General features: G+C 35.8%; 1 protein-coding gene across 1 annotated transcript in view; it reads left to right on the forward strand.

The window, feature by feature from the left end:
* shdb (Src homology 2 domain containing transforming protein D, b) overlaps positions 1-15,534 on the forward strand; it is a 41,453-nt gene that overhangs the window by 12,820 nt on the left and 13,099 nt on the right. The window contains exon 4 of the mRNA XM_073844485.1: positions 4,549-4,761. Within this exon, the coding sequence (XP_073700586.1) occupies positions 4,549-4,761 (213 nt within the window). The remainder of the gene's footprint in view (positions 1-4,548; positions 4,762-15,534) is intronic.

Consider the following 15,534-nt stretch of genomic DNA (forward strand, 5'->3'; position numbering starts at 1 on the left):
AAGCGTTTGCATTATTCGTTAACTGAAATAAAAATATGTAACAAATAAAACTTTTTTTAATTTGTGAATGTTAGAAATGTTCCCTTGTTCCCCTAACTGAAAGTTTAAGAACTTCAATTACTAAAACTTTCACGAAAATTAAAATAAAACTGAAAATATAAAAATGTAGAAGCTAATTGAAAATATGAATATATACTAAAATACTAATAATAAATAAGTTTAGTAAATAATTTTATGTTTAGACTTATTTTGCCATCATCTAACACTTAATATTCTAACACGTAATATCTTATATTAACATAATAAAGTAATAACACAAGTTCAGCTTCGCCAATCTTTTGATTCAGATCAGAACCTTGGAGAGGGTTCGCAAACCATTTTATTCAGATTGGGACTTGACGAGTCTTTTGATTCAGACTGAAACCTTGGAGAGGGTTCGCAAACCATTTTAAATGTAATGTTTACCTAATCTCAAAATGAATATCAAATTTTCACACTGTAAATACTGCTGTGATGCAGAACAGTATTATTTTGAACTTTGTAGCGTGACTTCGGAGAGCGGATCGCAAATCATTTGATTTTGATTGGAACTTCGGAGCAGGTTTGTGAATAATTTTATTCAAATTGGGATCTTCAGGAATCTTTTGATTCAGATCAGGACATAGCAAATCTTTTGATTCAGATCGGAACTTCTGAGCAGCTTCGCAAAGCATTTTATTCGGATCAAATAATTTTATTCAGATCAGGACTTCGTAAATCTTTTGATTCCGAAAGGGACTTCGCAAATCTTTTGATTCAGATCGGAACTTCAGAGCGGGTTCGTGAATAATTTTATTCAGATTGGGATTTTGCAAATCTTTTGATTCAGATCGGAACTTCAGAGGAGTTTGTGAATCATTTTGTTCAGATTGCGACTTTGCAAATCTTTTGATTCAGATCGGAACTTCACAAATTTTTTTGATTCAGATTTGGGACTTCATAAATCTTTTGATTCAGATCGGAACTTCGGAGTGGGTTCGTGAATAATTTGATTCAGATCAGAACTTCGCCAATCTTTTGATTCAGATCGGAATCTTTGGAGAGGGTTTGCAAATAATTGTATTAAGATTGGGACTTCAAGTCTTTTGATTCAGATCGGAACTTTGGAGTGGGTTTGTGAATAATTTTATTCAGATTGGGACTTCAAGTCTTTTGATTCAGATCGGGACTTTGGAGTGGGTTCATGAATCATTTTATTCAGATTGGGACTTGACGAGTCTTTTGATTTAGATCGGAGCTTCGGAGTGGGTTCGCAAATTATTTGATTCAGATTGGGACTTTGCCAGTCTTTTGATTCAGATCAGAACCTTTGAGTGGGTTCGCAAATCTTTTGATTCGGATCAGGACTTCACGAATCGTTTGATTCAGATTGGAACTTCGGAGTGGGTTCGCAAATCTTTTGATTCAGATCAGGACTTTGGAGTGGGTTTACAAATCATTTTATTCAGGTCGGGACTTCCCAAATCTTTTGATTCAGCTTGGAACTTTGGAGTGGGTTCACAAATTATTTTATTCAGATTGGGACTTCACAAATCTTTTGATTCAGACCAGACTTCGGAGCAGGTTCACAAATCTTTTGATTCAGATTGGGAATTTGCGGTTCTTTTAATTAAGATCAGAACTTCAGAGCGGGTTCGTGAATCATTTGATTCAGATCAGAACTTTGCCAGTCTTTTGATTCAGATCGGAACTTTGTAGAGGGTTTGCAAATAATTTTATTCAGATTGGGACTTCACAAGTATTTTGATTTAGATCAGAACTTCGGAGTGGGTTCGCAAATTATTTGATTCAGATTTGGACTTCGCCAGTATTTTGATTCAAATCAGAACTTTGGAGCGGGTTCATGAATCATTTTATTCAGATTGGGACTTGACGAGTCTTTTGATTTAGATCGGAGCTTCGGAGTGGGTTCGCAAATTATTTGATTCAGATTGGGACTTTGCCAGTCTTTTGATTCAGATCAGAACCTTTGAGTGGGTTCGCAAGCCATTTTATTCAGATCGGGACTTCACAAATCTTTTGATTCAGATCGAAACTTCGGAGTGGGTTCGCAAATCTTTTGATTCAGATCAGGACTTTGGAGTGGGTTCACAAATCATTTTATTCAGGTCGGGACTTTGCAAATCTTTTGATTCAGATTGGAACTTTGGAGTGGGTTCGCAAATCATTTTATTCATAATGGGACTTCCCAAATCTTTTGATTCAGCTTGGAACTTTGGAGTGGGTTCACAAATTATTTTATTCAGATTGGGACTTCACAAATCTTTTGATTCAGACCAGACTTCAGAGCAGGTTCACAAATCTTTTGATTCAGATTGGGAATTTGCGGTTCTTTTAATTAAGATCAGAACTTCAGAGCGGGTTCGTGAATCATTTGATTCAGATCAGAACTTTGCCAGTCTTTTGATTCAGATCGGAACTTTGTAGAGGGTTTGCAAATAATTTTATTCAGATTGGGACTTCACAAGTCTTTTGATTTAGATCAGAACTTCGGAGTGGGTTCGCAAATTATTTGATTCAGATTTGGACTTCGCCAGTATTTTGATTCAGATCGTAACCTTGGAGTGGGTTCGCAAGCCATTTTATTCAGATCGGGACTTCACAAATCGTTTGATTCAGATCGAAACTTCGGAGTGGGTTTGCAAATCTTTTGATTCAGATCAGGACTTTGGAGTGGGTTCACATGATTTTATTCAGATTGGGACTTTGAAAATCTTTTGATTCAGTTCGGAACTTCGGACTTCAACCTTTGTTTTAAAACAATTTTGTTAAGATTTTGAATTGAGACTTTGGAGCGGGTTCGCAAATCATTTTATTCAGATTCGGGACTTCTGACTTTCTGGTAATCTGAAATTTTTGTAACTATTTTGAATTGGATTTTTTTTGTTGACTTTAATTTGTAGTTAGAAATTTGAGTAATTTTATGTGTTTTTATTGTATTGATTTTTTTTTTTTTTATTGTAATGTTAGTTATTTTAGCTAGTTGCCAAGGCAAAATTTCTTAGTTTCATTGAAAGTTTTTACTTCTACTTTTTTGTTTTAGACAATGAAAATATATCCCTGGTATTTTATTTGAGAATTTTAATTTATTTTATTGGTTAAATAATTATCGGCTTATCGGTAGGGCTGCAGCGATAAAATCAATGTGTCACAGATTTGTGGATCTAATCTGAGATTTTCCGAGTACGTTGTGGGTCTCTCTGTAATAGATTCTGAGCTTAGTTTTTAACAGCAGATGTCATTTAGTAGTTCACATTCATCTGCTGATTTAAGACAAGAGTTTAGTAAGCAAACTTGAGCTAAAATGAATGCATAATATTCCTCAAAACATTGAGTTGCAGTTCTTTTCATATAGGCTTTTAACCGACTGTTATTTTTGCTGAAAAGCCCTTGAAGGTCATTCAGACATCCTGTTGTTTGGTGCTTGTCGTTTGAGAGGTATGATAATGGAAATGAAAATGCCCATCAGGAGAGATGAGAGACCCCAGTCCTTGAGATTGGACTCGATCTGCGCGCACACGCACACCCTCACATCTCTTTCTCTCTTTGTTAAGCCCTCCCGTATGAGGCCGGCAAGCTGTGCAAACACAATTTGTCTCTCCTTCAGATTCAGACCCCGCCACTCTTCACCAGACATTTTCATAATTAATGTGGCCCAGGCGAGGGAGCCCAGCTGTGGAGCTCAGGGAACATATCGATTTATTGTTGTGTCTTGATTTAACAGCCCGGCCTGTCTCGCACCGTTTTAATGAACACATGCTACAGTGAAACTTCCAGAAGATGCCTGAATCAGCTCTCAAAACCAACTGTTATGACAATAATCTTACAAAGCCAGACGTTGGACTATTAACACAAATTCTGATTCATATTACAACTTATTCTGACCACTTAGACAGGAAGATGCCATTTGACCGATATATAATGTGACCAACCACCGTTTGTTTTTGTTTAAATAAATAGTTCAGCAAAATATGAAAATTTGCTGATAATTTGCTCACTATCAGGCTATTCAAGATGTAGATAAGTTTGTTTCATCATCAGATTTGGAGAAATGTATGATTACATTGCTTGCTCACCAATATGCAGTGAATGGGTGCCGTCAAAATGAGAGTCCAAACAGCTGATTAAAACATCACAATAATCCACAAACAATCCACATGACTCTAGTCCATCAATTAACATCTTGTGAAGTGAAAAGCTAAAATTTGAGCTAAAGTGCAAGTCCTCTATCCATAATATGGATGGGCTCGTACTTTACAATAGAGACTCATTCTGATGGCACCCATTCATGATGGTGAACAAGTGATGTATTGCTAAATTTCTCCAAATCTGTTGTGATGAAAAACATACTCCTCTACATCTCGGATGGCCTGAGGGTGAGTAAAGTTTAATTTTAGTGTGAACTATTCCTTTAAGAGGTCAGAATTGACTCTTCTTAAGTGAAAATTTGCAAAAGAGTACCAGATTAGGGTGGAAAAGAGTTTGTAACAGGTTTGTTTGGTTTTGCAGAGCTGCAGAGGAGAGCTGGTGGTGGAGCAGGTGGTTGGGGAAGAGGGGAGGTCCAGCTGTATGACACCCCGTATGAGGAACGTGTCCCAGGACAGCCGGATCTGCCCGAGGAGGGAAGGGAGAGCAGGCTGCCGCAGGACGATGATAGGCCTGCAGACGAATACGACCAACCGTGGGAGTGGAAGAAGGAACACATCTCCAAAGCATTTGCAGGTAAACAGACTAGCTGCTTTAACCTACTTAGTTTTATGCATCATCTGAGTTTGAGGGGAAAAAAGAAAGTTGTCTGTTCATTAAAACTTCATTAGCAACATTTTTCATTAAATTTCTCATTAAAATGTTCATTACGTATTCTAAGTTATATAGTGCTTTTTTTAAGTAATTTACCTTATTGATGTTCTTTTAAATTACGTAGTTATTAATTAAAAAAAAAAAAAAAAAAACAAGTTTATTGAAGAAAATTTAATTAAAAATTACAAAAAAATGATTATTATTAAATATGGGGGCAGTGTGTCTCCAGTGACTATTCATTAGCCGTTTATTGTATTAATTTGTTTATTTATTGTTTATTATTATTTTACATTTTACATACATGTACAAATATGTACAATTACATCATGTAAAATTATTACATATTAAATATTCAAAAGTAAATTGATAATAATGAATGGATTTGTTTATTCTTAGGGACGCTTGTCTCCACAGTGGCATCCTGAAGTTTTGTTTATATCAGTGAGATTTAAATTGTTTATTTTAAATAAAAATTAAATGGTGTTTAAATATGCATTAAATGTGCAAATACAGTTATTTAATTAATTTCAAAGAAACTAATAAAATAACTGAAAATAATATTTTAAAAATAATTAAAAATGAATTCTCAAATACTAGCAGCCTATTATGTTTAGTGGCTATTAATCGTATTATTAATTTGCGTATACATTTATATTTTTTAATAAATAAATATAAAAAATGAAAAATAAAAATGAGAAATTAACAATTCTAGAATTTAAGTGAAGTAATAAAAATAAATTAAAAGTTAATGCACGTTTATTCATTCATCGATTAATTTGTTGTTCTTTTAAATTTAAAGGGATAGTTCACCTAAAAAAAATTAAATTGTGTCATTAATTACTCACCCTCATGTTGTTCTAAACCCGTATGACCTTCATTCATCTTCAGAACACAAAGATATTTCTGATAAAATCCAAGGTCTTTCCGACCCTGCATCGACAGTAACACAACTGACACATTCAAGACCCAGAAAGGTAGTAAAGACATTGTTAAAATAGTCCATGTGACATCAGAGGTTCAACCGTAATGTTATAAAGCTACAAGAAAACTTTTTGTGCGCAAGGAAAACAAAAATAATGACTTCTGTGTCAGTCTCCTCCTTCATTTGCAAGAGTACCATGACAAATAAGATATTTATTTAAATAAAAAAAATGTTTTAACAACAAATTATTAAATATGCGGACGTCATGTTTCCACGGCACCGTCCAATGTATTCACCCAGTTTAACTGCAAGATTTGAGGCGAAGGATTCAGTGGGAAAGTATTTTCGCATTGTTGCCCAAAGCAGAAAAGGGCGCAAAGGAAAATCAATCGGATTAAATCGTTGAATATCATATTCCACTTGCAAACTTGTGTCACGTTATGGAAGTCAAACGGCTGCGAATGCTGTTTCATGTTGATTCCGTTTCATGTCCTACCACTGATCTGAGGCCATTATTATAGATCCCGGAATAATGATTTAAAGCGTTTTGGAAACAGAAGCCTAGAACAGCAATTAGGAACCACAGAAGAAACAATACAGCCTGTAGGAATCAATTCTTCATGTTGCTCCATTTAGTTTTCATTTTTCAGTATATTTTGGTTTAGGTCATTAGCATTTTTGGTTTTTGGTGGCAGAGGGAGGCAGAAAGCATTCCATATGGATGTTATTGGATCTGGTGAACGCGGCCCCGTGTGTGTGCGTGTTTTGCAGAGCTCACGGGCAGTAGATGAAAGCGGTGCCGTGGGGCCAATCCTGTTTAATTGAGCTGTATCTCTGCGTCAGGGGTCAAGGTGACACTGGAATAAATCATCCCCCGCCTTGCTCGCCACGCACACCTCCAACACAAACACACACTTTTTTCCATTAATTAAGGCCTTTCTCAGCATGTCTGAGCTTCAGTACAGCAGAACCGGCGGTCAGCAGTGTCATGGTTGAGCACAGCACTAGCCAACATCGAAACAGCAGTGGTTTACTGCTGCAGAAGCACTCTGTATTTTTAGTGAAAGTGTGCGCAAGGGGCCCGTGCTAACTGCTGATGTGATGACCCGCTTTTGTAGCACGGAAATAAAGAAAGAAAATGATTAATACATGACATGATTGCATATGTGAGCGCCCGCCTATAAAAATGCATCTAATCCTAGTCTGATGGACCCTGATTATTTAGGAAAATTAATTGTAAAGGTAATAGTCATATTGTTTGACATTTTGTGTTACTATACACTACCAGTCAAAAGTTTTTGAACGCTAACATTTTTTTATGTTAGAAATTTAGAAATATTTGTACTATTTAAAATAACTGTTTTCTATTTGAATATATTTTAAAATGTAATTTATTCCTGATTTTTAAAGACTTTTAATGTCTTTTTTTGTTTTTAAGAAATCTCTTCTGCTCACCAAACCTGCATTTATTTGACCCAAAGTACAGCAAAAATGCAAAAGTTTTGATATATTCTTTTTCAAAACTTTTCTGTTTGAATCAAATGTAATTTATTCATGATTTCTAAAGATTTTTTTTTTTTTTTTTTTTTAAGAAGTAGTCTCTTCTGCTCACCAAGTCTGCGTTTATTTAATTCAAAGTACAGCAAAAACTAACATTTTGGAATATTTTTTACTATTTAAAATAACTGCTATTTATTTGAATATATTTTAAAATGTCATTTATTCCTGTGATCAAAGGTAAATTTTCATGGTCCTTCAGAAATGAGTCTAGTATGCTGATTTGCTGTTCAAAAAACATTTATTATTATTATCATCATCATTATTAATATTTAAAACTGTTGAGTTTTTTTTTTTCAGGATCCTTTGAATAGAAAGATCCAAAGAACAGCATTTATCTGAAATCAAAAGCTTTCGTAACATTATAAACTGTACTACTCAAAAGCTTGGAGTCAGTATATTTTTCGTTTTTTGTTTTTTTAGGAAAGAAATTATAGAAAGTAATACTTTTATTTAGCAAGGATGCTTTAAATTGATCAAAAGTGATGAAAAAAACATTTATAATGTTACCAAAGATTTCTATTTCAGATAAATGCTGTTCTCCTGAACTTTCTATTAATCAAAGAAACCTGAAAAAAATCTGCTCGGCTGTTTTCAACACAGTAACAATAATAAATGGTTTTTTTTTTTTTTGAGCAGCAAATCAGAATTTTAGAATGATTTCCAAAGTATCATGTGACTCGAGTAATGATGCTAAAAATTCAGCTTTGAAATCACAGGAATAAATGACATTTTTAAATATATTCAAATAGAAAACAGTTATTTTAAATAGTAAAAATATTTCAAAATTTTACTGTTTTTGCGGTACTTTGGATCAAATTAATGCAGGCTTAGTGAGCAGAAGAGACTTCTTAAAAAAACATTACAAATCCTACTGTTCAAAAACTTTTGACTGGTAGTGTATGTAAGAATAAAATGCTCTGAAGATGTTGCCTTACTTGTATAAGTCCAGGATTTTTTTTATTGACGTTTTGGCTTCTGCCCAACACCATCAACAGACAGAGCTAGACTTTAGTTTTCGAAGTATTCAAGCACAGAAAGTCTGACATCCATGTCTTAATCTCCAAAATACAGTCTGAAAGATGGGATAAATCCACATCTTGACCTGGTTTTGAATGGTTATAAATCTGGGTGTCATCAGCATAAAAATAGTAGTTAAGGTCAGAAGATGTTAATAGTTGACCGAGTGGAAAAACACACACAAAAAGAAACAGCTAAAGAGGACCAAGAATTGAGCCCTGGGGGACACCAGCACTAACCGGACCGGCCTTTGATCTGAATATTGTATTTGTGCTTGGAAACGCGTCGATTTACAATTAAAATGGGTTTCAAGTTTAATCTATTTCATATATTACTGATTTGAGGCCAGTTTTGTAGATGACTGGATAATGAATTATGAAACTGGGATTGTTTTAACATTAGCTAAGTTTCCATCACCCTGTTTTTATGGCATTTTGAAGTATCGCAGCAGAAACAAGTTATGAAAATGGCAAATTTAAATAAAGTTTGAGATGGATTTTGACTTTTGAAGAAGGGTTCATGCGAATAATAGAGATTGAAATGCATTTTGCGAATAAATTCCTCCATGTGCATCAAAAAAAGTAATGTGACTTTGCACTATGGGATGGCACAACCTGACTAAGTGGACTGATCTTGTTGCACAGCATGTGAAATGTTATGGTCATTCAATTTTGTAGATGACTGAATAATAAATTAAACCAGTGTTTTGGAAATGCATGTCTTTAAGACCAACTAGTCAACTAATCGTCCAATATTTGCACTTTTGGACATTTTCTAGTAGCCACCCATCTCCACCGCTGAATAGCGATGCTGAAAGCACTTGTGTGTGTGTGTGTTGGTGCGAGTGAAGAGATTTGTGTGCAGAGATGGGGGGGTGATAGTGAGGAGGGGGCTATAGCCTTGCGAGTGGAGGGCCGCAATCAGTCACACGCTGACACCTCCGCTCTCCTTCAGCCTCCCTCCCTCTCTCACCCTTCCAGCTCTGACAGGTTTGTCCTCCTGCAGTGCTGACACACTCGGGCTGATAAACCACCGCAGGGGTGCAGGGGCATCTCCATCCACCTCCTTCCCCCATCTACCCCTCCAGCAGTGGTGATTATCACACTCAGGGGAGAACCGAGTGAAAAAGAAGACTGGACTGAGAGTGGGATGAGCTGAGGGGGACAGAGAGACAGAAGGGACACATTAAAGCATCTTTAGCACATATATAGTAGGGCTGTGCAATATGGACAAAATAATCATATTGCGATTTTTTGAACGAATATTGCGATTGCGATTTTATTTGCGATTTTTTTTTTTTTTTTGCTTTTTCAAACAAGCTACATACATTCTAAATGTATTCAGTGCACAAGAAGTGCATAACAAAACATTTTATCATGAAATAACATAGTATTAAGTTTAATAAACAAAACTGTAGTAAAATTGTCTTTACAACAGACAACATAAAATAAATAAGCCATTTTACTTTTTTCCCCCGGTACTTTAGCCTACTTTGTGCAATAACGAATACATTCATTTCAGTGGAAAAATAAGTCCAAAACTCTCTATTTTAACATTTTGAGGGTTCAAAAAACTTTTGCTTTTTTTTTTTTTTTAATTGTTATGTGTTTTAGTTTTTCTGATAATGAAAAAGCATAAACATTTATTTATTTTTAATCAAATGAAAAATAAACCCTTTTAATTTTTGTCAAACAAACAGAAATTTACTGTTAAAATCAATGCATGGAAGAAAAATTATATTCAGTTTAAATAATAATTAAGTGGTTAATCTTGTTGTAATATATTTTTTTTAATCATATATATTTTTTTTATGTAAATTATTTCAATAGGAATATATAAACACCTACATTATACTGTACAAAAGTAATACAGGACTAATATTCTTCTATTACATGTTAAACCGTACTTTTATTTTGACAGGTTGCAGTGAAGTTCCTGTGTGTATATGATGCTAGTTTTCTCAAATGAAACGGTAAAAGTGAAACTCACAGCAGCGATTTGGCGATTGAGTGTATCTGTTCATGTGAGATGCAAATGCCAAAAATTAGCGGGAGCGTCACGTGTGCTTCAGTCTGCATGTAGTAAAGAAATAAAACGCGTCTCCACCATTCATACATACAGAAGCAGACGGAACATGCAGGATTCATATTAAAACGGTCTTTTTGCATTTCAGTTTTCACAGACACTAGTCCATATCGCGATTTGAATTAAGTGACAGACCAACTTTTGATTTATTGATCCAAAAATCAACGAATTACGTGGCATTCCGCGCTATAGTAAATTAGGTTTTTATGAATGGAGTCCGCGATCCAGTCCGTGTTTTCTTGGAGGAGACATTGTAATCACGCGACCATGAAGAGACAGAAATGACATGTATTAGTGTAAATAAGATAAATAACATAAGGCAATTTAGTATGTTTAATAAAATAACTATGTATAGACCTGTTCTATAGGAAAGATAACCTTAAATGACTTCTATTGTGATGTGGCGCTATATCGAAAATAAAATGAACTTGACGTTCAAGGGGGGCGGGGGTGCCGTTGGGGGGATAGATAAAATCGCAGCCTTGTGCGGTTTAGAAATCGCATGTGCTTAAATCGCGATTTTTTTGCGATTGCGATTAATTGCACAGCCCTAATATATAGCCATTTTCAATTTGAGAAATGGCCAGTGATTGGAGCGTTTCAAAACCCTCAGCCAATAAAATGTGAAACATTAATACTGTTACGTTTTGTTTGCCAAACTGACATGGCCAAATTTTAAGCAGGCATTTACACAATGTAAAATTTTGGCTAAAATCTGAAAACTTAAAGGGATAGTTCACCCAAAAATGAAAATGTGATGTTTATCTGCTTACCCCCAGGGCATCCAAGATGTAGGTGACTTAGTTTCTTCAGTAGAACACAAACAAAGATTTTTAACTCAAACCGTTGCAGTCTGTCAGTGATTTAATGGCAGTGGATGGGCACCAAACCTTTGAAAGTAAAAAAAAAAAAAACATGCACAGATGAATCCAAATTACACCCTGCGGCTCGTGACGATACATTGATGTCCTAAGGTAAAAAATTATATAAATACTGTTCAGTTTCTCGCAAAAAACGATCGTTTCGTGTCTTAGGACATCAATGTATCGTCACGAGCCGCAGGGTGTAATTTGGATTTGTCTGTGCGTGTTTTTTTTTTTTTTTTTACTTTTAAAGGTTTGGTGCCCATCCACTGCCATTATATGACTAACAGACTGCAACGGTTTGAGTTAAAAATCTTCGTTTGTGTCCTACTGAGGAAACAAAGTCACCTACATCTTGGATGCCCTTGGGTTTTTTTTCTTTTATGCCAAAGTCATTAGGATATTAAAGGTGCCATAGAATGGAAAACTGAATTTACCTTGGCATAGTTAAATAATAACAGTTCAGTACATGCATGACATACCATGAGTCTCAAATACCACCATTTCCTCCTCCTTAAATAAAGCTGGTGTTTGCAAAAGGCCACCGAAAAATAGGTCAATTCCAACATAACACCTACTGTTACGCAATATCCCCGGGATCGTTAATAGTTACGCCCCCCCAACATTTGCATCGCCCAATCATCGGTAACGTCAGTACATCAGTAAAATAAGACAAGCCACTGAAGGGACATGGTTAGCTTAATGCTAACGGTAGCCTGTTACATTGCAGTACATAAGATTTCACTTACCACATAAACAGAGATGCCTGCGCTGATGATGGTGAATGATTTACAGATCCTGAGTATCACTGACAAGCATCTAAACGTGTGTGGTAAGTACTTGTGTCTCTGCATTATAACTTTACACAGAGCACATGCATCACAACAGTGAGAGTAAAATGTCGATGATTCAAAACGGCAGATTCAACAAAGCGCATATTAAAAGCGCCTAGAGCTCCGTAATTAAATATATTTTTATCCATGTGCGAGCTATAGAGATGAGCAGCTCTGTGAAACAGCCAATCAGAACAGAGCCCCTCATTAATATTCACGGACCTTCCAAATAAGGCAATAACAGAGCATTTCATTCTAGGGACAAATCCTAGGGTTGTAAATGGACCTGTAAAACCATTTCTGGAGAATTTTTGCCCTTTCCTATGCCATATACCTTCTATGTAGATATCAAAGAACAATTAAAAATATTGTTTCACTGCATTCTATGGCACCTTTAAGTAAAGATATTTTGTGAATTTCCTACCGTAAATATATAAAAACTTAATTTTTGATTCGTAATATGCATTGCTAAGAGCTTCATTTGGACAAATTTTAAAGGCGATTTTCTCAATATTTCGATTTTTTTTTTTTTTTTTTTTTTTGCACTCTCAGATTCTAGATTTTTTAAATAGTTGTATCTCGGTCCTATCCTAACAAACCATACATCAATGGAAAGCTAATTTATTTAGCTTTCAGATGATGTGTAAATCTAAATAATTAAAAAAAGACCCTTCTGACTGGTTTTGTGGCCCAGAGTCACAAATGCGTTTTGGCCATTTACTTACACAACAGCAGTTTTGGGGTCCTGAAAACGCAACTTTTGAAAACTACACCGTTATCATCTGTGTAAACTACAAAAACATAAATATGTGAAAATCTGACATGACATGCGTGCATATCCTAGTGTTTGTTCGCAAAGTGACATCGCCAACTGGCCTGGCATGCAAAATACCACATTTTAGGTTGTTTTTGCAGATCTGTGTGAACTGGCTATGCCAAATTTTGAGCATGCATAATGCGAAAACATCCCTGCGAGCAACATTCATAGAGGCTAGCCAATCAGAAAGGTGTTCATTAGCATATGTCTTAAAGGTACAGTAGAAAAATGTAACATAAGAAACCCTGAGTAAAAAAAGTTACATTTTCCCAACTGTTTGTGATGCTTTTAAGTATGATCACATGTCCCAAACATGTCCTTTTGTTTGTTTTCATGATGGCCATGCTGTTGCTCATTTCACCTTCGAAGAGGTTAACCAATCAGAATTGTAGTTATTAGCATAGAGTCTTTGAGGTATAGGAGCAAAATGTACTAACGTAAGTCTCCCTTAGGGAATAATAAAATTTTAATTTTGTTTTTACGATTGCAGTGCTGTTGCTCATTTCGCATTCAAATTGGTTAGCCAATCATAATGGTGGTCATTACCATATGGTCTTAAAGGTATAGTAGCACATACTAACATGTCCTTCAGGGGAAAATAATGAATTATCACAGCTGTTTACCAATGTGTTTTACCACAATATTTCAGTGCAATGTTTTATTAAACATGTCCCAGACTACTTTGCTTGTACGATGACATGCCTTCACAACAGATGGTTTAGTTTTATTTGCATTTCAGCTCCATTTTCTGTCTCGGTTCGCTTGTTAAAAGTGTGACTATGACGGTAAAATCTTGGCCCCAGTCCAGTGAGTCTTAATTAGGCCATTGCAAAGCTGTCACTATCCACTCAATTACCGCAATCACTTAAGCCACACGACCGCCCGGCACGTCCCTCAAGCCTCTCTGCACTCATTACCACGCTAATCAACCACAGAGATGCATTCAGCAACACGCCACCAACTGTAGATCATCAAGTCGCACCGGCAGAGGATGTGACCGCTGGTGTAGCTGTCCGTCATTTTGTCCATCAAGGCTTGTATGTGTTCACTGGGATTTCAAGGAGTTACAGAATGAAGGATTGTGCGTGAAATCTTTAAGTGGATGTCTAATAGATGTATTTTCGAACGTGTCCCCTTTAAAACTTCTCGTACGCTTTTCTTGAAGGGCTTTGGCCCAAACCGAAGTGCCATTGGATCACTTGTGTGGAGGTTTTGGTTTGGCTGCGAGGACCGCTGAGAGAACATGGTTGGTGTGAGTGAAATAGAGAGAGAAAGTGGTGGCTCGCGTGTCCCGGGTCTGTCAAGCGGCTGTAAGCAAGCCCGAGGGAAGCGAGAATGGCTCCTATATCAATTTATTTCCCTCTCTTTCTCTCTCTTTTTCTCTTTGTGACAGTAATGAAAAGGCATGTCCTGGTAATTCGCTCTCGCGCAAATATACTGAGGCAGGAGAGGGAGAAATACATGCGGGGGGGATGGAAGAGGGAATATCATCTCACTTAGGAGGAAAAATGAAAGCGAGAGAGGAAAGAGGGCGGTAAGTGGTTTACAGAAGATAAAAAGCTCAGACAGTGGAGCGTAAAAGGATGAATGTAATGAAAGGGGAGAAATGGGATTTTCGTAGTACTGTTTTCCGGTAATTACAAGGACAATAAGTGAGGTAAATAGCACATTAACTTTATTTGTCATCGTGACCATAAAACAGTCTCTGTGCGGTAATTATAAATAGAATATTCCCAGTTTTCTTACATTTCACTAGATGTGGGGGATGTACAAAATATATTCACAATGATTTTGTTGATGAGGTAAAATAATCAACACTATAAATATGCCATTTATTTGATTTAAAAACATATTTTAAAAAATATTAAAATAAAAAATGTAACGTTAGACATGACTGAAATATCAGTTTAATTGATGTGTAGGCAAATATTGATATTTCTTTACATATAATTGTATATAATACACTTCAAACAGCAAGGTTTTTTTTTGACCGGAAATGACACGGGCTTCTCCCAAAAGATAATAAGACGATGTACACGAGGCATTATTGTGGAAAAAATTATTACTCATATTTCATTTACATTTGAACAAAAAGTAGAATGTCCTTTTTTGGCTATTACAGCAATTAAACGCTTCCTATAATTGCTGACCAGCTTTTTGCATGTCTCCACTGGTATTTTTGCCCATTCATCTTTAGCGATGAGCTCCAACTCTTTCAGGTTGGAGGGTGACTGTCCACAAACCAACAGCAGAGAGCCTCTGTTTTTCACCTGTTGAGTTGATTAAAACAGCTGTTCCCAATCAATCAGGGTAATTAGGATGCTTTAGAACAGCTTGGACTATTTGGAATGGTATAGAACTTTGGATCTTCCCATAGACTGTGACAGTTTGCAAAGGGTATGAATAATTTTGGACATGCCACTTTTTGTTCAAATGTAAATAAAAGCTGAGAAAAAAAATTTCCACACTGATGCCTCTTGTACATCGTCTTATTATCTTTTGGGAGAAGCCTGTCTCATTTCCGGTCAAAAAAAAAACTGGTTGAATAAAAGTAACTTTAAGTCAGAATTTGCCAGTGGGAAATGAATAATTTCGGAC

The sequence above is a fragment of the Garra rufa genome, chromosome 7 (assembly GCF_049309525.1).
Source record: "Garra rufa chromosome 7, GarRuf1.0, whole genome shotgun sequence".
In the NCBI taxonomy this organism is placed as follows: Eukaryota; Metazoa; Chordata; class Actinopteri; order Cypriniformes; family Cyprinidae; genus Garra; species Garra rufa.